This window comes from Mustela erminea, chromosome 9, assembly GCF_009829155.1.
Source record: "Mustela erminea isolate mMusErm1 chromosome 9, mMusErm1.Pri, whole genome shotgun sequence".
Classification (NCBI taxonomy): Eukaryota; Metazoa; Chordata; class Mammalia; order Carnivora; family Mustelidae; genus Mustela; species Mustela erminea.
The window spans coordinates 8591568-8613971 of record NC_045622.1 but is presented as its reverse complement, the minus strand read 5'-3'; the positions used below and the strand labels follow the sequence as shown (position 1 = coordinate 8613971).

At 41.5% G+C, this 22404-nt stretch overlaps 1 protein-coding gene across 2 annotated transcripts in view; it reads left to right on the top strand.

Annotated features, from left to right (window-relative positions):
* Positions 1 to 22404, top strand: part of ALG9 (ALG9 alpha-1,2-mannosyltransferase) — a 94850-nt gene that overhangs the window by 14286 nt on the left and 58160 nt on the right. For both annotated transcript variants that reach the window (XM_032357266.1, XM_032357267.1), the window contains exons 5-9: positions 1484 to 1572; positions 4472 to 4607; positions 10664 to 10751; positions 10923 to 11028; positions 19257 to 19379. In XM_032357266.1, coding sequence (XP_032213157.1) covers positions 1484 to 1572; positions 4472 to 4607; positions 10664 to 10751; positions 10923 to 11028; positions 19257 to 19379 — 542 coding nt within the window. The remainder of the gene's footprint in view (positions 1 to 1483; positions 1573 to 4471; positions 4608 to 10663; positions 10752 to 10922; positions 11029 to 19256; positions 19380 to 22404) is intronic.

Here is a 22404-nt window from a genome sequence, read left to right as displayed (position 1 = left end):
TTTTAAAGACCTGTTAAGGTAGACCCCCTGATTACCTGTATTGTCCACAATACAATAAAGAAGATAAAAGAAAAATAAGGAATGAGACTATGAAGATAAGCCAGCAGATCTGAGAAAGAACCACACAGAACTTCTAGGAATGAAAGCAGAATTGATGTTTAACACGCAGTGGTTAATTTGAATGGTTAGACACTAACAAACTAGAAAATTGATCTGAAGAGCTCAGTAGGGATGAAGTACAGAGTGACAGAAAGGAAATAGAAGGGAAATATAAAGATGTTAAACCCGTATTGACAGATTCCCTCAGATTCTAGGAGATGATAGAGTGGGGAGAGACAGTATTTAGGGAAGTAATACCTAAGAATTTCCACAATTGATGAAAAAAAAGATGCTAATTCATAGATTCAGGGAGCCCAACATATCCTGAGCTGGATAAATAAGGAATTAGTGAACCACGTAGAACACCAAAGGCAAAGAAGATCTTAAAAGTTGACAGAACTAATAGAATAGCTACAAAGGGATGTTAGATTGACGGGAGCCTTCTCAAAAGCCAGGAGATTAAAGAAAACTTCAGAGTACTCAGAGAAAATGATTGTCATCCTAAAATTGTGTACTCAGTTAAGCCATTTTTTAAGACCAGGAGCTTAGTAAGGCTTTTCAGACAAAAAAAAAAAAAAAAAAAAGAGAAACCAAATAAAAAGGGAATTTGCCATTAACAGATCCTCCCTAAACGAACTTACGAATGATATACTTAGGAGCAAGCAAAATTCAGAAAGCAGCTTTGAGATGCGCTGAGGAACCTGAGCTAGCCGACAGTTAACCCAGGAGTATGTCTGCACAAATGTGGACTAAATGAAGCGGTAATCATTCCTAAGAAGGTTAAAAACCTCCAAGAATGAAGTAGAGAAGACTCTCATTCCTTGGGTTTGAGAAACGTGGACTTAGACAACTTCTTATTAACCCTTCTTGTGTCTCCTCGCCTTTTTGTCTTGTGACTACTATTTATTGAGCAATTCTGTTCCAGACAGTCTTCTGAGCACTTTCCCATGTGTTGTCCTCACAGAAGTGTGACCAGTAGGCATTCTCATTATCCTCACTTGGCGGGTGAGGATTCTGACACAGGGATTTTGTCACCCGACCAGGGTACTGCTGCCAGTAAGTGGTGGAACCCAAATTTGAGCCTGTGCCCATCTGACTCTGAGGCCTGTTACTTTTCCACTGCATTGTGCTGTTTTCCTGTTGATAGTGTACATGATCTTAGCATGGAAAAGATAACATATCCTCTTAGAGTTTTTCTTCTGCTTGAAGAGTAAGCATGTTTGGGTTTGTTTTACACACAGAATTGCTAACAAACCTGTCCAAGCAGTTTTGTGTCTGCCTTTAGATCTTGAGTGTTCTCTGCGATGGGGGCATGTTTTTTCCTTTGATTTGAAATGTCTGTCCTTAAGATTGACTATGCTGATGGTCTTTGCCTTTCTTCTAGGGCTGTGTGCAAGAAGTTTGGGCTGCATGTAAGTCGAATGATGCTGGCCTTCTTGGTTCTTAGCACTGGCATGTTTTGCTCCTCATCAGGTAAGTAAAAGGGCAGGTGAAGGCATAACAGGTACCCTGAACTTTCACAGTTACATGAAAGGAAGAACTTGTGTCAGCATAGATTATGTTTAGATAGAATATCAGTAATTTGCAGAGCACTGTTTCTTGCATGATCTTCATCAGTCCTTACAGCAATTTTGTGTTAGGGGTAAGACCAATACTTTCTCATTTTTGCAGATGAGGACATGGAAATTGAGAAAAGTGAAATGACTTACTGGGAGTCAGAGAACTCCTAAGTAGTAGAGCTTTCTATTATATTATTGTATTTAAAAATTTTTTTAAAAAAGATTTTATTTATTTATTTGTTAGACAGAGATCACAAGTAGGCAGAGAGGCAGGCGGAGAGAGAGAGGAGGAAGCAGGCTCCCTCCTGAGCAGAGAGCCCAATGCGGGGCTCGATCCCAAGACCCTGAGATCATGACCTGAGTTGAAGGCAGAGGCTTAACCCACTGAGCCACCCAGGCGCCCTTTTTTTTTTTTTTAAACCAGACTGAAAGACATCAGCACCTTCTGTCTTTTCTTGCTGTTAGAGGAAGAAAAAACAATTTTGTTATTTTGCTCTTTTTTATGTCTAAAAACCCTGTTCTTTGTGGTTCTACTTTCTGCCCATTATTTGCGATGTGTTCTATAAAGGTATGCATCCTCTGGGCCTTTTTTCCTCTTTTTTAAATGGTATCCTTAAAGAGAATGAGGATACAACCTTAGAGTTGTGGCTTGTGAGCTGTGCTGCTGTTGCACATTTCTGTTCTCTGAGCCATGGTGGCCTGCTGCCAAAAGGTAGCCTGTTTCCACTTCTCTGGAAAAATTAAGCTACTAGATATAGTTATCTCAGTTTTAATTTCTGTTTGTGTGTACCAGAATCTAGTATACCCACAAAATATACACAAGAATCGTATCCAGCACAAAAGTGTACATTTAACTTCATTGACAGTATCAAAATCTATGTGGTTGTGCAGAGACCTTATGAGAGTCACAGTCCTCCGGGAGACAGTGCTCTCCCTTCCAGGCCAGCAGAGACCTCCAATTCCTCTGCTCACTTGTCCTCTGCATTGGTGGCTGTAACTGACAACTTTGCAGAGAGCTTCAGTATTATAGAGCATTTATCTGTGAAGCTTTTACCTCCTGTTTTTTTGTTATTTTGCTACTCCTAAAATGGATTCTTACAAGAGGGAGGTTTTCAGGAGTACCTTTAGCTTTGTCATCCCAGCCAAGAACGAGAAGGCCCAGAGAAGTTCAAGGCACCCTTTGATACACAGCCTCCAAAGCCTTTCCTGAGTTTGGGAGATCACATGGCCTGATTGTGGTACTGGCCTTGTGCCGCTGTTTCTTCCTCAGTGCTCTAGGCGAGGTGGCCTTGTGCAGCCTGGAAAGGCAGATCTGCATTTTTGTATAGAGTTGTTAGAAACATGGATCGCATATTACTGTTACAGAGACCCTGAAAGCACTCAGCCTCTGTTGTAGCTGTTTACTACAACAGAGTGATGCTAGATGGAAGTAACTAAGGCACTTCCACAGCCTGAACTATCTATGTCTGTCAATGCAGGATGCAAAGCAGCATTGCCATCCAATATTTGGCCCTTGAGACGGCTTCCCAGAATTCCTAGGGGGTAAAGGTTAGTGCCAGGACAGTCTCAGAAAACTATCAGAAGATAAACTGCTTCAGAAATAGTCAACAATGGCTCCAAGTTTCTTGCAGCATATTCCCTGTCTGGAAATATAACCTTGAATTTTCTAAGTTTTGGACTTAGGGTACAGGACAGGAGAGGAATGGTGTGCTTGGCATCATTTAACTAGGGGTGTGTTGGTACCATAAAAAAACAAGAGTGACTGGAAAACAGCATGGAGGTTCCTCAAAATGTTGAAAATCGAACTACCCTATGACCCAGCAATTGCACTACTGGGTATTTACCCTAAAGATACAAACGTAGTGATCCAAAGGGGCATGTGCACCTGAATGTTTATAGCAGCAATGTCTACAATAGTCGAACTATGGAAAGAACCTAGAAGTCCATCAACAGATGAATGGATAAAGAAGATGTGGTATATATATACAATGGAATACTATGCAGGCATCAAAAGAAATGAAATCTTGCCATTTGCGACGATGTGGATGGAACTAGAGGGTAACATGCTTAGTGAAATAAGTCAGTCGGAGAAAGACAACTATCATATGATCTCCCTGATATGAGGAAGTGGAGATGCAACATGGAGGGAGTTAAGGGGATAGGAGAAAAATAAATGAAACAAGATGGGATTGGGAGGGAGACAAACCACAAGTGACTCTTTTTTTTTTTTTAAAGATTTTATTTACTTATTTGACAGAGATCACAAGTAGGCAGAGAGGCAGGCAGAGAGATGAGGGGGAAGCAGGCTTCCCACTGAGCAGAGAGCCTGATGCGGGGCTCCATCCCAGGACCCTGGGATCATGACCTGAGCTGAAGGCAGAGGCTTTAACCCACTGAGCCACCCAGGAGCCCCCATAAGTGACTCTTAATCTCACAAAACAAACTGAGGGTTGCTGGGGGGGAGGGGGACTGGGAGAGGGGGTGGGGTTATGGACACTGGGGAGGGTATGTGCTATGGTGAGTGCTGTGAAGTGTGTAAACCTGGCGATTCACAGACCTGTACCCCTGGGGATAAAAATACATTATATGTTTATAAAAAATAAATAAATAATTTAATAAAAGACTGAGAAAATAAAAATCATTGAACTTCACTTTTTTTTTTTAAGGGGTATGACTTCACTGTACAATTCTAATATATTGTTTCTCAAAATATGTTCCTGGTTATTGGTATTGTGTAATGTGGGTAAATTTTTAGTAACATCTAATAAACCCCCTTCCCCCTCTTTGTGTTCCCCATTCCTTTCCTTTTGCAGCATTCCTTCCTAGCAGCTTCTGTATGTACACCACATTGGTAGCCGTGACTGGCTGGTATATGGACAAGACTTCAGTTGCTGTGCTTGGAGTAGCCGCTGGGGCTATCTTGGGCTGGCCGTTCAGTGCTGCTCTTGGGTAAGGGACCAACACAGTTCATCTTCCTTGTGTCCCTGGGCACATAGTAAATCTCTGTGTTAGCTTATCTCCGTGTTCTCTGCTTATGACCTAAAGTTACAGGAATGAATTGTACTTACAGAGCTTATGGGAAATGGAAGAATATTTCTCTTGGTGCATATTGTTGATTCATTCTAATAAGAATAGTGATTTTTAAGCTGTATGTTAGTCTGCTGTATGTTAGCTGCTGTGAAACCCCTTATGAACTTTATCCCTATGCTTACAGCAGCTTTGCAGGAAAAATACAATCATGGAAGCTTCATTTTTTATTTTTATTATTTTTTAAAGATTTTACTTATTTATTTGACAGACCGAGATCACAAGTAGGCAGAGAGGCAGGCAGAGAGAGAGGAAGGGAAGCAGGCTTTCTGCTGAGCAGAGAGCCCGATGCGGGGCTCGATCCCAGGACCCTGGGATCATGACCTGAGCCGAAGGCAGAGGCTTTAACCCACTGAGCCACCCAGGCGCCCCGGGAGCTTTATTTTTTAAATTATTTTTTAAATATTTAATTTATGTATTAGAGAGCGAGTATGCATGAGTCAGGGGAGGAGCAGAGGGAGAGGGCCAAGCTGACTCCCCACTGGGCTTGATCCCTAGACCTTGAGATCAGGACCTGAGCCGAAATCAAGAGTCAGTCGCCTAATCAGCTGAGCCACCCAGGCTCCCCAGTCATTAGTGCTTTATAAATGAGAAAAGAGAGTCTAAGAGGGTGATTTTCCTTGAAGATTCTGTTTGCTGGGGCACCTGGGTGACTCAGTCGGTTAAACGACTAACTCCTGATTTTGGCTCAGATTGTGGTCTCATAGTGGTGAGACTTGGGCTCTGTGCTCAGCGTGGAGTTGGCTTGAGATACTGTCTTTCCCTCTGGACCCAGGCCTCCCTGACCCTGCCTCTGGTGTGTTGTGCACACTGTACCACTCTGTGCTGTGCCTTTCCCACTCACCAGGCTTAAAACCAGACTTCCCTGAGATCTCCAGTTCTTGCCTCAGCAGCTCTTTTCCCAAGGGCCATAGTATTTCTCACTCCTTATTTCTTGTTCCCCCAACTTCTGCTCTAGTCTGCACTGCCTTCACTTCTTACCTGCCCCTCTAATAATTCAGAAAAATATTGTACTTTGATGTTAAGGTCATTATAGTACAGTGGCCCCTTTAACAACATGGGGGCACTGACAGCCTGCGCTGTTGAAAAACCTGCATGTCACTTTGACTCCCCAGGAACTTGACAATAGCCTGTTGACAGAGCCTTACCAATAACTTAGTCCATTCACATGTATTTTGTATGCTCTATTTTATATATATATATATATATATATATATATATTAATTAAAGATTTTATCTATTTATTTGACACAGAGAGAGATAGATCACAAGTAGGCAGAGAGGCAGGCAGAGAGAGGGGGGAAGCAGACTCCCGCCGAGCAGAGAGCCTGATGTGGGACTCGCTCCCAGGACCCTGAGATCATGACCTGAGCCGAAGACAGAGGCTTAACCCACTGAGCCACCCAGGCGCCCTGTATTATATATTCTTACAATAAAGTAAGCTAGAGAGAAGAAAATATTACTATGAAAATAAAGAAGAGAAGATACATTCACAGTACTATACTGTATTTATTAAAAACCCCCATATGTATGTTAACCCACACAGTTTAAACCTGTTGTTCAAAAGTCAACTGTAGTAGTATATTTTTATTATAAAAAAAAGTTCCAGGGACGCCTGGGTGGCTCACTTGGTTAAGCATTTGCCTTCGGCTCACGTCATGGTCCTGGTGTCCTGGGATCGAGTCCAGCATTGGGCTCCTTGCTCAGGGGGGAGACTTGCTCAGAGGGAGACTCTCCCTCTGCCTGTCACTCTGTCTGCCTATGCTCACTCTGAAAAATAAATAAAATCTTTAAAAAAAAGTTCCAGTTTGTATGAGGTAAAAAGAATTCTTAATTCTCTTTTCCCCTAGCCTAATCTTCAAAGATAGTCACTAATACTTTTGTATATATCTTTCCAGAAATTGTCCTTCTGTGTGTAAATGCACGTGCATGTATATGTGCATACGTATCATAAATTCTTAAATAGAATCATCCTGCAGCTGTATATATCTACTTTTTTAAAAAAGATTTTATTTATTGTTATTTATTTATTGGACAGAGAGAGACACAGCAAGAGAGGGACACAAGCAGGGGGAGTGGGAGAGGGAGAAGCAGGCTCCCCGCTGAGCAGGAAGCCAGGGCTCCATCCCAGGACCCTGGAATCATGACCTGAGCCGAAGGCAGATGCTTAACAACTGAGCCACCTAGGCATCCTTCTTTTCTCTTTGTTTAATAGGATCATTTCTAGGGTTTCCTTATTAAGCATCACATAGCCTTTTGGAGTAAGATACTTTTAACAGGTTAGGAATGTTGACCCTCAGCAATGTTAGCAAATGCTATTTTAGCATGTAGGGAGATTATTCTCGATATATTGTTGAAATAATCTCAGAATGACTTTTTTGTGTTGTATTATTATGTAACAGTTTGTTTATAATATGTATCTATAAAGTCTTTATGCCCTTACTTTAGCAGTTGTACTACTATGTATGTAAAACTAAAATGGGAACCCTACTCTACCCCAACCTTTAAAAAAAAAAAAAAATCTTTGGAGCACCTGGTTGGATCAGTCGGTTGAGTGTCTGACTCTTCACTTAGGTCGTGTGATCCCAGGGTGCTGAGATGGAGCCCAGCATCGGGATGTGCAGGGGCCTGGATCCTGCTTAAGATTGTCTCTCTCCCCCTTCCCCGTGGTGTTCTTTCTCTTGTAGGCCTGTTGAGAGGATTAAGATATGTAGAATGAGTTTACAATTCTGGTACATCATCAACATGCAGTAAATGTCAGTGTTGCAAAGCTCTACATGTCCTGCAAGTTTATTTACAGGAATGTCCTATCTTGGTATCACATAGGGCTGTCAGACACCTGAGGTCCTGATGGAGGCAGATTTCTCACTCAGGTAAAGGCATCTGAGAATGCTGTACTGACTGATCACCAGCCACTAATTTTCTCTCTTTAGGAGGGCCAAGGATGTCCTACTTCCCAGTCATCCTGGGGTTGCCTGTGTCCAAAGCCTACAGCTGTCCCCTCTGCATGTGTCTGGGAGCTCAGCCGGGGTACTCCCACCAGAGTAGAGGCCACAGGGGAAAAGCTATGTATCTTCTGTGTATGTAGACTTAGATCCTTCTTTGGGTTGCATAGCATTCCATTATCTGACCATAATGTAGCCATTGCCTTGCTGGTAGATACGTAGTTTTCTGGGTTTTTTTTGTTTTTTTTTTTAAGATTTTATTTATTTGTCAGAGAGAGAGAGAGAGAGCGCACAGGCAGACAAAGTGGCAGGCAGAGGCAGAGGGAGAAGCAGGCTCCCTGCGGAGCAAGGAGCCCGATGTGGGACTCAATCCCAGGATGCTGGGATCATGACCTGAGCTGAAGGCAGCTGCTTAACCAACTGAGCCACCCAGGCGTCCCTTTTCTGTTTTTTTGCTATGATGTACAATGCTTCAGTGAACATTTTTGTATATATATCTATACATTTATGGAAATTTATTTATGGGATAAATTTTAAGGAGAGTTAAATGTTTTCTAGAGGATAAGTATTCTAAATTTTCTTAATTTTGCTTTCAAGGCTGGTTTTCCCACCGCCATTCTTCTATTTTGCATATCTTCAAAATATTAAAGATTTTGTGTGAAGCCCTCTTCTATCTCTTCTCCTATCTTTCAGTCATCTTGATGATTCCCGTATCTTAAATCTGGTCCAGTCATCTCATATATATTAGATATCTCCTTTTCTATAGCTAAACATTTACAAAACTGAGCTCATTATCTTCTGTCTATATCTGTTCTTTTGCCTATGTTTCTATCCCAATAAATGGTACCACTATCTACTCAGTGCTGAACCAGGAACCTGAAAATTATCTGTGACTCGTCTCTCTTTCCTATGTCCTGTTTATTGTACCTTCTGAATATCTTGACTCTGACTACTCCTCTTCACCTCTGCTCCTGGATTACCATACAGCCTGCTAAATGACCTTCCCATCCCTAGGCTTGATCTCTGGAAATCTCTCCATAATCAAACTAGACTTACCGTCCTGAAATGCAAATATGACTATATCATTCCCTGTTTTGTTTTAAACTCTACAGTAGCTTCGCCATTCCTCTGTATCACAGAGGTTGGCAGTCTGTCACCTGTGGGCCCAGTCTACTTGGTCTTATTTTGTACAGCCCAAGAACTAAGAAGTTGTTGCATTATAAAGGGTTGTTAACAAAACATACGCACACCCACAGTTGACACATACACACACACAGAGAATATGCAGCAGAGACCATGTGTGCCCTGTAAAGCCTAAAAGCCTAAAATACATACTGTTAGGTCCCTTATTTAATTGTTCATTTTTAAAGATTTTATTTATTTAACAGAGAGTGAGAGAGCACAAGCAGGCAGAGCAGCAGAGGGAGTGGGAGAAACAGGCTCCCCACTGAGCAGGGAGCCTGATTTGGGACTCGATTCCAGGACCCTGGGATCATGACCTGCGCTGAAGGCAGTTGCTAAACCAACTGAGCCACTCAGGTGCCCCCTGTTAGGTCCTTTAAATAAGAAGTTTGAACCCTCTGCCCTATGGGTCCAGATTCTAACATGACCCACAAAGTCCTGATCTTCCCTCCTTTTTTACTTCTCCAACCTTTTTTGCTCCTCTGTTCCTTTTACTCTGCACCATTGGCAATGAACTTTGTGAGTTCTTCAAGTACCTCTGTGTGGCACGTTTTGATTGGTCTACCTTCAGCTGAGATAAGGGATTTCAGGATGGCTATTAGTTGACCGTCATTTATTGAATACTTAGTGTTAGGCACTGCTGACACTTTGATAAAGAAGACACTTAGGTTCCTGCACTTCCAGAGCTTACAAACATAAGACAGACATTGAACAAGTAATTAAAAGTATGATGACTCACCAAAGGAGAAGTAAAGATGCCATAGAAATGTAAATAATTGGGCGGGAAAAAATGAAAATACAAATGATAATGCAAAATTTTGATAATAGAATGTGAAAGTTCATATCACAGGAGAAATACCTTCTGATAGCACATGGCATTGCTAAATAAAAGACAGAGGTGGTAATGCCATGTGAATTCAGAGATGGGAGACATTGGTTCTGCAGAGGGGTCCAGAGCAAAGCCTGTAGTTGACATTTAGGTAAGTTCTGTTGGAAGAGGTTGGTGTGGGGAGGGAATTCCTTGTGACTGGAGCGTGGGTGAAGATTCCAACTAGTGTTCTAGATTTGGAGGTCATGGGTATGAAGGTGACTATTCATGTAAGAGTGCAAGTACCTACTGAGAAAATGCGTGTGGAAAAAGAAGAGTAGAAGTTTGCTTCTGGGACCCAGGACCATGGTAGGGCACAAAAAAGACATCTGGAAAGGAGCACTTGGGAAGAGGCCAGGAAAGAACAGGAGCCAGGAAACCTAGAGGAAGAAGCAGATGCTTTGTGTCAAGAGCTGCAGGAAGACCAAGGGAGGTGAAGGTTGTGAAGAGTTGCTGGGTCTGGCGGAGAGGAGATTCCTGTTGATCTTAAGCCCATCGCATGGACTTGAAGCCAGGCCTTCAGGAAGAAATGGTGAAGGCAACATACATATGCCACTTGCTTGCAGAATTTGAGTGAAAGGGATAAGCGCAAATGGTGTTGGAAAGAGACATAGCAGAACTGACAAATCAAAGTGTGTAATATTATTAAAATCTTTATAAATCATGGAAGAGATGAGCATTCATTTGGCCGGGTGGGTATAGGACCACAGGGCACATTCACTTAATGTACTCTGAATGAACATTCACTTAATGTTACACTGTATTGTTGAGATGTTCTCTCCTCTATCAGCTTTCTTTCCTCACTATTAACTGCTAGAGACATGTTTTCCCCCTTTTCAGCATGAGGTATGTGTGAATGACTTGTTTGAGTCTACATTCTAAGTGTTTTATTTAATTCCCTATTTCATTTCTCTGTTAAATAGTTTACCCATTGCCTTTGATTTGCTGGTCATGAAACACAGGTGGAAGAGTTTCTTTCATTGGTCTCTGGTGGCCCTAATACTTTTTCTGGTGAGTTTTATTTTTTGTTTTGTTTTAAACTTGTAATGAAAGCATATTGATAGGAAAGAGAATATGAGAAATTCATTCTGTTTCTCATTTTGAAGTTTATCCTGTTAGCATTGGGAGCATGTTTCCAGAAGAAAACCCTGCAATTGGTATCTATTTTCTGCTCCGTCTTAGGTGCCTGTGGTGGTCATTGATAGCTACTACTATGGGAAGCTGGTAGTTGCACCAGTGAACATCGTCTTGTATAATGTCTTTACTCCTCATGGACCTGATCTTTATGGTAAGGCCTTAGGGAATCTGGGGAAGAGGAAGAGAGAGCTTCCTTTGCCTGAACTTTGAAATTTCAGCTCCGTTGCTTTATTTCCTCAAATACAGCATTTCTTTGCTGCTAATCTTAAAAGTAAATGACGTTCTGATATAGCACAGTGGTGATAAGTAGCCACTAAATATTTCTTCTTGATTAATGTGATTTCTTTCTTTCAAGATTTGAGAGAGAGAGAAAGTGCATGCACATGCGTACAAGTGAGTGTGGGGAGGGGCAGTAGGAGAGGGAGAGAAAAATCTTAGACTCCTTGCTGAGTGCAGAGCCTGATGCTGGACTTGATCTCAAGATCCTGAGATCCTGACCTGATCTGAAACTGAGAGTTGGACACTTAACCAACTGAGCCCCTTGATTAATGTGATTTCTTTTAGTCCTGCTGTATTCTCATTATGCCATGGCTCTTGATGCTACTTTTTTGAGTGAAAAGTTACTTTTTTTCTGTTCTCATTAGAAAACCAGTATGGTAGCTAAAACAGGAAAATAAAAACATTTATAATCCCATTATCTCCAGATAAACAAGCTGTTGTTAACACCTTGGAGTATATTCCTCCAGGGGTTTTGTGGACGTGGACACATTTGGTATTACTTGTTCTTTTTAAAATTGGCATTCAGTATCAGGCATTAGGGGAGAAAGTTTGGGAAATGTGTAGACCAAGCAGAGCAAGTGGTAGAGTCAGCCTGAGAGGGTGGATAGTTTGGTCAGTTTAGGGTTGAGAGGAAAAGAGTGGGATGCCTTTAGTTTGGGGAAGGCAGACTCCATTTTACCTCCACACCCCACCCCCCAGCCCTGAGCCTGTGTTATTTGGCCCCCTAGGGCATTTGAGTTAGTGACAGTTATAGAGGGATGACCTAGAGATCTTCCTGGTCAGATCTGCCATTTTATGAGACTGTTTTGTCATTAAAATAAGTAGTTTCTGTTGCATTAATTTTCAGAAGGTCTTGAAGCATTTTGTGTATGTGATCATCTTGGGGCTGTGCTGTGAATTGGGTTAATATTACTTCTGTGTTCTTACCCATTTGAGCCATGCCCATCACTTTTCTGTGCCACTTTGCTAACAGAACCAAGAGATCGGATGAGGAGAATTAAAGTAAGCATATGAGTGAGATTTAATTGGCCCTCTTGGGATTTGTGGAGTATTGTCATTGTAGAGGGCAGTAGGTAATAGGTCGAAATTGTGTTTTGTTCCATGACTTGAATTCACAAACCGCCTCGTTTAGAGAATAATTGCTAGGTAAAGGAGTTTAAATTTTTTAAAAAAGTTTATTTAAGAAATCTTGGGACGCCTGGGTGGCTCAGTTGGTTAAGCAGCTGCCTTCGGCTCAGGTCATGATCCCAGCGTCCTGGGATCGAGTCCCACATCGGGCTCCTTGCTCCGCAGGGAGCCTGCTTCTCCCTCTGACTCTGCCTTCCACTCTGTCTGCCTGTGCTCGCTCTCACTCTCTCTCTCTCTTACAAATAAATAAATAAAATCTTTAAAAAAAAAAAAAAAAAAGAAAGAAATCTCTACACTCCACATGGGGGTCCAGCTCACAACCCCGACATCAGGAGTCACACACTTCTCTGAGTCAGCCAGGAGCTCCCTAAGTGAAGGAATTTTAAAAGGTGTTTCATAAAACTGATGAATTGTTGAGCATTATATCAAAAATTAATGATGAACTATATGTTGGCTAACTGAACATAATAAAAAAATAATAAATAATAAAAATAATTAAAAAAATAATAAAAATGCTCCTTTAGGGCAGACTCAAGATCCCCAAGGGTGTGAGGAAGAGCTGTAATTTTAAGCTTTTGCCTCTAGATGTCTCCCTTTAGCTACAGAGAGTTTGTATGTTTGTTTTTTGTTTTTGGGTTTTTTTTGTTGTTGTTTTTTAAAGATTTTATTTATTTATTTGACAGTCAGAGATAGTAGGCAGAGAGGCAGGCAGAGAGAGAAGGGGAAGCAGGCTCCCTGCTGAACAGAGAGCCCGATGCGATGCGGGGCTCTATCCCAGGACTCTGGGACCATGACCTGAGCCGGAGACAGAGGCTTTAACCCCCTGAGCCACCCAGGCACCCCAGTTTGTATGTTTTTAATTGCCCCTTGTTTTAGTTGCCTTGTAAAATTTTATTTGGTTCTACAAGTCAATAGAAGGAAGACTCCCCTCTTAGACCCAGATTGCACATTATAAATTGATTTACTGGAATCTCTTGGACGCATAATATCCTTTATAAATGGGTGAATAAATGATGTTAATTTCTGCTTAATTTTGGGAAACTGACTTTACCTTTTAAACAGGTTATTACATATTGCTATTTTGATTGATCATTTATAAAACTTTGAGACTATATGAAAGCAGTTGCCGAGATAGATGAGGTTTATAAATCTAGTAATCTGCAGGTTGTCTGGGAGAGCAGAAATGACAGAATCAATTCCGATTCATGTTTCTGGTTTAATAGTGGCTGGGTTGGGGATCTTTGTTTTGCGATCCAGCCTAGAGGTGGCCAGTTTTTTCTTGAATGTTGGCGTCTGCCATTCATTTTGTCCAGTGTTTGCCTGGGAGGAGTGCCCGGAGCTCTGTTCTACCTGCTTTGATGAACTTGGGAGCACTTCAGTTCAGATGTTGCTATTTTGAATGTACAGGAAGTGATCACTTTCCTGGTGATGGAAAAAGCCCTGTTGGGACAGAAGGCATTATCCTACTGGGCATCAGCAGGACCGATGATGCCATGCTGTAGTCAGTCAGACTTGAGAGGGTTGTACCTTGATAAAGAATTTTTATGCTTTTATCTCATCTTTGAATTTGACAGTTTTGGGGTGAGGTTGATGTCCCTTCTTTTAAACAGTAACTCCTGCAGAGAAAATATTTCCTCCATCTTACAAGTAAGTGTTGTTTGTGTTCTAGGTCCTCAATAAAGATTTGTCATGGTGAATAGATGGATGAACAAATTTGGGAGTATCCATCAGATTAAATTATACCCTGATGGCTCTTCTGTCCTACAGCTGTTTTGTTAGACCTGTTGTGGTGTATTAGGTCAGGATTTTTTTTGATACCAAATAAAAACGATAGGGGTAAAAGTACTTTTTAAAGCAGAGTACTTTATAATTGTCACCTAACTGATCATGGGTGAGTCCATTCAGTAAATACGAAAGACTGAATTTTAATTTTATTTATTTATTTTAAAGATTTTATTTAGTTATTTGACAGACATCACAAGTAGGCAGAGAGGCAGGCAGAGAGAGAGGGGAAAGCAGGCTCCCTGCTGAGCAGAGAGCCCAATGTGGGGCTTGATCACAGGACCCTGAGATCATGACCTGAGCCAAAGGCAGAGGCTTAACCACCTGAGCCACCCAGGTGCCCCAAGACTGAGTTTTTAATAAATACTTTGATGCTGTACAGTTGTCACACAGTGAGACAGCCTATCTTTTGTCATGGAAACAACAGCTCTTTAACTTTGCCTACATGTTTGGTACTACTTAGCATTATTTTGACTATTTTGGAAGACTTTCCTGCTCCAAGTGCTTCATTAGCTATGGTAGGCACGTTTCTTATCTGAAAATTACAAATGCATTGTCTGATAGTTTCTGCCTTCGTGTTTGTCCTCTATATAAGCCAGTCATACTTGAGCAGATAGATAACTGGATTTCAGCTAAAGAAATACTGAATAAATTGTCTTTGAGCATCTGTGTCTTCATAGAATTTTCTGTCCAATAAGGCTGCCATCACAGGAATAGGTGATTACAGTCCAATATATTATGTGCTACAGTAGAAAGATGGGGAATCCTAGGAGCAGGTCCGTCTGGTGGTGCAAGACTTCTCAGAGGTGGTGGTCCTTGAGCTGAGCCTGGAAGGGAGAGTAAAAGTTTAGTGAGTAGAAGCTAGAGGAGTGTATTTTAGATGACTGCAGTGTCCAGTTGGAGGTTCTGCTGAGACAAAAAAAAAAAAAAGATTGAACATTGGATTCTTTTTTTTTTTTTTTTTTTAAGTTAAACTAGTTTTACAGTGTTGGCTGATTGTGGGTAGAAACTACACAGGCGTGAACAAGATAAATTCAGTCTCTCTGTTGTGACTATAATATAAACATTTACTCTGTTGTTCCTGGTTTTCAAAGGGACCTTTTGATACTTTCTTGACACAGTCCAGATCTGAGCGGACTCTTGGGAAGCCAGGAGAAAGAGAAGGAGTACATTTTTCATGACTATTAATTACAATAGTTTCTGTTTAGAAAAAAAAAAAAATGCCTGTTATATACCAGAAATTCTACACAACTGTCTTCTTCCCCTCACAAAATCTCTGTGAGATAGGCGTTATTTATTCTTACTCGCAGCTGTGGAAACCAAGGTGGGGATGGTGGGGGACTTGCACATAATTAATAAGTGGCAGAAATGGGATAAGAGCCCAGGGCTCTCTGAATCCAAAGCCTGTGTTCTTTCCACTGAGAACAACCTCCGCAAAACCCCAGAGTTTGGCAGTTGAGATTCTACAGGAGAATAAACTTGCTGAAACAGAGCATGAGTTGGAGGTAGAAGATAAGCTTTGATCTAAAGAAGGGGCAGGAAGTAGCTGTACCTTGGAAGGTCCCGTGCACTTAGGTTTGGAGGATGGTCAGGAGCCTTTGAGAAGTTTCGGTGGCACGATGCCACGCATACTGGTGAGCTGTCTTTCACAGGACAGGGGCATTGCGCCACCCTTGTCAAAGAAGGAATATTTGGACAAGGTAAAGAATACTTGGCATTTAGGAAATTTTGTATAGGCATAAAATTGCAAAGTCATAGGCAAAACATCCCTTTGGTGTCAAAGATCAAGACATGAAATTTCATGTTGCAAAAAAAGGGACTGGTCATGGCACTGATTTTGCTTTTACCCTTGTAACACTTCAAGTTTGTAGATGTTGAGATTGATAAGCATTTTTGTGTGGTGAGTGAAGACCTGTGTTCTCTGCGGAGGAGTTCACAGGCCTGGGGAAGGCGTGGGAGGATAGGTATGAGAGAGGCCCTTCCCTCAGACAGTGCAGGGGGTCTGCTCCAGGATGCCACCTTGCAGCTTAGGACACGTTCCCTGCCTCTTCCGGTGTTTTTATTCACACCTGTCAGATCGCTGGATGGGACATTTCGGAAGGCAACGGCTAATAGCCTTGATGAAAAGACTCAAAGTTTCTCATCCTTGCAATGGCAGAGGATGAAGCCCCCGTGAGTCTCTTGAGAGTTGACTGTCAGCCAGAGCTGTCCTAGAGCTTTTTCATTCTTTCGCTAATTGTTTTTGGTGAACCTTGGTCTCTTTTCGCTCTTGGTGTTGCAAATTTGACTTTTATAAGATGATTGACTATAATTTAGTTCTTAGAGTTCTATAAAATTATAGGTCTATAAAATGGTTTCCTTTCATTCAATCTGGGGAACGGTAAACATTATCCATTCTTCTTTTAGCCTCTTTGAAGGTTCCCTTTAGCTCATTTGAATGGAAGGACTTGAGGCACTTTCCCTAAAGAGGGAGATGGGTGAGTCATTCTCTGCAGAGACCCTGCTTCCAGCTTTCTTTGACTGCACACTTTGCACCAGTTAAATGCGTAGCTTGTCATGCTGACGCATTTTTTTCCTGCATAGTTCAGCTTTGATACTTTCTGGGAAATAACATCAAATATCTCCCTGGAAAGAGATAAAAGGTTTTCCTCCTTTCTCTTTTCAGGCAGGTGTCTTATCAAGTAGGAGAGGACACTGGCTGACAGAATTCACTATTTTTGTCCCTTTTTGCCCTTGTTTTTAACACTCGTGTCTCTTGAACCTTACCCAGTCTTGGCTTATCCTCCAGTTTTTACCCTGTTCTTCCAGGAAGTAACAGTCTATTATGAAATGTTCATAGCCTATCTGTGAACTTGATCTGTGAGTTCCTAACAGCTAAACATTGTTGAGTTTACCATCTTAATACTTTTGGTTCAGAATCTCAGAGTATAAAAGGATAGTCAGCCCTAGTAGGAGGTATAATAAGTTGCGGTAGAGACAAATATTTGCTGGAAATAAAGTGCTTCCCTGTAAAAACAATATGTATTTTTAAGGCTCAAAGAGAAAGAGGCTTTTGTTTTTTTTCCCCCACCCTGATGCTTATTAGCATCTATAATATTAGCATCTGTAAAAGATGATGTGAAAGGTGACATCATTTCTCCTAGTCACTCTGATTTTTCTTCTCAGTCCCAGATTTCCAAAATTTGTTTAGGAAAAAGGAAGGTCAAAGTTGATATTGCTGCCTCCATACTGGTGGTCAGGAGATGATACAAAAAGTGACCTTTCTTGGGGCACCGACTCATTTGATTAGTGTCGGACTCTTAATCTCGGCTCAGATCTTGATCTCAGGATTGTGAGATCGAGCCCTACGTCGGGTTCCTTGCTGGGTGTGGAGCCTGCTTAAAAAAAAAAAAAAAAACTGAAAACCAAAAAAAATAACCCAAAAAGCCCACCACCAAAACTACCTTCCTGGAAACTGGATTCCTAAAGGACTCAATTTAGGAAATGCGTTGTTAAATATTAATTAAAATCCAGAGAAGATACGTATTTCTGTATGAAAATCATCAGTTTTCTGAAACCCAAAGGTTATTTGTAAGGAATACCAGATATAAATATGTCTGTAATGAACTCGGCCTGGGCCAGGACCTCTGTTCGTGGCCACCATCATTGTATGTAGACAGGAAGGAGTGCGCTTTCCCAAAAGGTGACACACAATTGCAGTTGGGTCTTTCCTCAGGGTACCCCCTCCCACTTCTCCCCTAAATGCTTCTAGCATTACGGGTTTGGTTTCTAATCTTATTCTGCTGTGCAAGCTGCAAGAATGTCAGGTTTTCCTGACTCTTCCTCTGCCTCCTGATTACCCTTTTAAGCAGTGCTGATTGCAGGAAATTGCTGTGGTGCAAGGCGGGTGTCACAACACGCAGTGATTAAAGCCCGCATGTGTCATTCACTGCCTGATTGAAGTAATCACACAGAGGGGAAGAGCAGATGAAAAACCTGCTAAATGTGCAGAGGAGGGCTGCTTCTCATCATGTGGTTTAAGGATTTTGAGTTAAAGAACCAAAATTTGAACAAGACTTGTGTTTTCAGTCATTTTGTTTCATTCTGAGTCCTCAACACGAAGCAGGATCTTGGTCTAGGGACATTATTTTCCTAAGGAAAACAACTTACTGCATCTTACCAAATGCAGGGTCCCTTGTATACATGACTACAGGATAGTGGTTCAGCATATCAAGGGGGAAGATCCTAGAATATAAGTGGGACATACAGGAGAGACTAAAAGAGGAAAAGGCCTGAATAGCTCAGCCCTTCAAGACTGCTCCCCCCGCCCCGCCTCCAGACACCAGACACAAGTCCACAGATGGTCTCTTCTGACCCACCACCTGTAGATGGGAAGTTCCAGCAACCCTGTCTTGGGGTTCAATTAATTTGCTAGAGTGGCTCAGAGAACTTAGAGAAAAATTTACTTAAATTAACCAGCTTATTAGGGAGGATCTTATAAAGGATATAAGTGAAGAGCCAGTTGGAAGAAATGCACAGGGCAAGGTTCGTGGGATGGAGCTCAGAACTCCAGTTCTTTCCAGGAGCACCACACTCCTCGCACTTCTAGGTGTTCATCAACCCTAAATTCTCTGAACCCTGGCCTTTTGGGTTTGTATGGAGGCTTCATTACACAGGCAGGTTGGTGAAATCATTGGCCATTGGTGATTGAACTCTCTTGCCAGCCCCTGTCTCCTCCTCTGAGGTCAAAGGGTGGAACTGAAAATTCTAACCCCCCAGGCACATGGTTGGCTCCCCTGGCCATCAGTCCAGACCCTTAGGCTATGTAGGGGCTTTTCCCAATTCTCCTAATTAACAGAAGACCCCCTTATTGCTCTTCGATTAGGAAACTCCAGGGGTTTTAGGAGCTCTTTGCCAGGAATGGGGATGAAGACCAAATACAAATTGCTTATTAGAAATCACAGTATCACCTCTAAGCTATTTAAATTACCTGGTTATTCTGGAAAAGTGACCAATCCCTTTCTCTTCCCATCTTCTGCCCTTGGGTTTCCCTTGTGTGGCGGAGCCCCAGGAGCTGAGTTCCCATTGTGGACTCATTCACTTGGGGCATCAGACTATCAACATTACCTGAACAAAGAACGTTTTGAGTCAAGCATTGTGAAAGGTGTTGAAGGCATCCGCTAATGATTCCTTATCTGTTTGTTCACTCAGGTACGGAACCCTGGTATTTCTATTTGATTAATGGATTTCTTAATTTTAACGTAGCCTTTGCTTTGGCTCTCCTGGTCTTACCACTGACTTCTCTCATGGAATACTTACTGCAGAGATTTCATGGTGAGTGGTGTAAGGGATGATAGGTTTTGGGGGAGGAAGAAGCAAATAATAATGTATACAGAGAAGTGAAAATGATTCTTCTTCTGTTCTCCATTTTCTTCCTACGGAGATGGTTGGCTTATTGAAATGTCAGTCTGTACTTATAAATTTTTTTAAAAGATTTTATTTATTTATTTGACAGACAGAGATCACAAGTAGACAGAGAGGCTGGCAGAGAGAGGGAGGGAAGCAGGCTCTCCGCTGAGCGGAGAGCCCAATGCGGGGCTTGATCCCAGGACCCTAAGACCATGACCTGAGCCGAAGGCAGAGGCTTAACCCACTGAGCGACCCAGGCGCCTCTGTACTTATAAATTTATGTGAAGATTTGGTTAATAATTGCAAGTTAAACTGACAAAGGGAGGAATTTTATAATCCTTTCAGGTGGGGGAAAATGAGTATAGCATACGGAACCACCCAGGGAGGCAAAAACAGTTCCAGAATCTCAGGAGTCTTGTGTTTTTTAAAAAAAAGAAGTGCATGTTGGCATGGAAGATGGCTTAAGATAATAAGTGATAGAGGTAAACGTTCTTTGGGGAATTATTTCAACCAAAAATTTGAAAACTAAACCATACAGGGATTTCCCTCACGTTTGATACTGAAGTGAGAGAAGCTTTGGACTTCCTAAGAAACATTATGCTTCCCTTTGTTCCGTTTTGCTTCTGTGTTTGCCTTATCGTGGAAGGCTTGGTTTGTCATTTATTTTGCTTGCTCTGACTTTCTGTAGTGCACAGCCAGTGTTTTCTCAAGTTGTCACGGATTTGGGCATCTAGTGCCCATGTTTCTTTTATGGAAGACAGATTTGAGCAGAAATTCATATGAGCTTTGGAAAGAGATTTAATTTCAGACTTTTCAGTCTGATTTGGATGCCATATGATCTCCCCATCCCACCCCGCATTCTGCTTTTCTACTATTAATGGTTTATAAGAGTTCACTGTGCTATACTATTCAAATATGAAAGCGGTCATCAATCACTTTTGTTTTAACATGATCATAATGCCATTATCCTAACAAAATCAATAGTAATTCCTTAAACTCTAATACCCAGTTGATATTCAGGTTTCCTACATTGTCTGAAAAACAGCTTTTTATAGTTAGTTTTTTTTTTTTTAAAGCATCTGAAAGGGGTCATATACTGAATTTAGTGTTAAGTTTCTTAAGCTTTATATGAGATTCCGCCCCCTCTTCTTTTTTCTCCTGAAGATTTCTAAAGAAATCAGGTCATTCATCTTGCAAAGTGTCCCACATTTGGGTTCAGCTCTTTGTCACCTGGAGGTGTTAACTTATTCCTCCATTCCTTGTATTTCCTAAGGATCACTATCTTTTGTGAAAAGTAACTTCTTTAACTGTAAAAATACTTTATGCTTGTGGAGAATTTGGAAATGCTTGTGATGTAAGTATAAAAACAGCATATTAAGCTGTTCTCTACAGTATGAATCCAATTTTGGTTTAAAAATATGTAATTTACACGCATGTCCACCTACTAAGAAAATGCTGTTTTTTCTTTATACTTTGTGTATTTTATGGTAGAAAAAATACCCTTAAAGGAAACAAACAAACAAACAAAACCCCCCGAAGAATCAGGAAAGAAATTGGCTATTCCATCAAGTAGTACAACTGTAGTTCTGATTTTGTACATTTTATGGAGGACATTGAAAAATTTTAGGCCATTTTTTTTTAAAAGATTTTATTTATTTGACAGACAGAGATCACAAGGAGGCAGAGAGGCAGAGAGAGAGAGAGGAGGAAGCAGGCTCCCCGCTGAGCAGAGAGCCCGATGCGGGACTCGATCCTGGGACCCCGAGATCACGACCTGAGCCGAAGGCAGCGGCTTAACCCACTGAGCCACCCAGGCGCCCCTAGGCCATTTTTTTTTTTAATGTTTAAATATTTATTTTAGTAATTCCTACCCTCAATGTGAAACTTGAACTCACAACCCCAAGATCAAGAGTTCCATGCTTTTCTGACTGAACCAGCCAGGTGCCCCAGGCCATATTTTAAAAATGTATTTGTCTAAAAAAATGCACTTGTTAGGCTTTTAAGTTACAGGAAAAAAAAGATTTCATTTTCTTATAATTAAGAAAATTCCAACCTTGGGGCGCCTGGGTGGCTCAGTGGGTTAAGCCGCTGCCTTCGGCTCAGGTCATGATCTCAGGGTCCTGGGATCGAGTCCCGCGTCGGGCTCTCTGCTCAGCATGGAGCCTGCTTCCCTCTCTCTCTCTCTCTCTCTCTGGCTGCCTCTCCGTCTACTTGTGATTTCTCTCTGTCAAATTAATAAATAAAATCTTTAAAAAAAAAAAAAAAGAAAAAATTCCAACCTAAAAAATTTCCTGGGAAGGTTTAAGTCCTAAATTATTGCCTAAGATCTCATGGTAAAATCTTAGAGTAGAAAGTTGAAAGGATAAGCTTGGTATTTCAGTTCCAGAATTTCCATCCCTAGAGTTTCTAGAGAATTCCAGATAACTTAGGAACAGCAAGATGGATATCGGTGACAGTCCTGAGCTGCTCTTCTAAATGTGCTCATTGTAGACATAATGAACACCAGGGGGCGCTGTCGACCTACCCTTTGCCAGTGATTTCTAGGCGCTGCTTATTATCACGAATTGGAGCACAGTAGGGGAAGCCTTCCTGGTGGGTTGCAGGTTTATCACTCAGTGTTCATGTACATAACCATGGGAACTTTCCAGCAGGTGCTTGGGTCTCAGCACTCATTAAATTCCTTTAATTCTTTCACATGCTTCAAGTATATTTGGGTTCCAATTTTGGGATTCAGAGTGGATGAGTATTGCAAAAGAGGAGAGAAAACGTCATCCGTGTACTTCTTTTAAGAGTGTTTTTATATTTGCATTGAGACAAACTCTTGTGACTTGGCGAAAGCCAATAATGGGGGCTTGAGAACCCAGCTTTTTCTTTCCTTTGATCTATAACCATTTGAACAGACTGGTATACAAGAAAGGAGATCGCTATATTAAATTCTTGGGAATTAAAA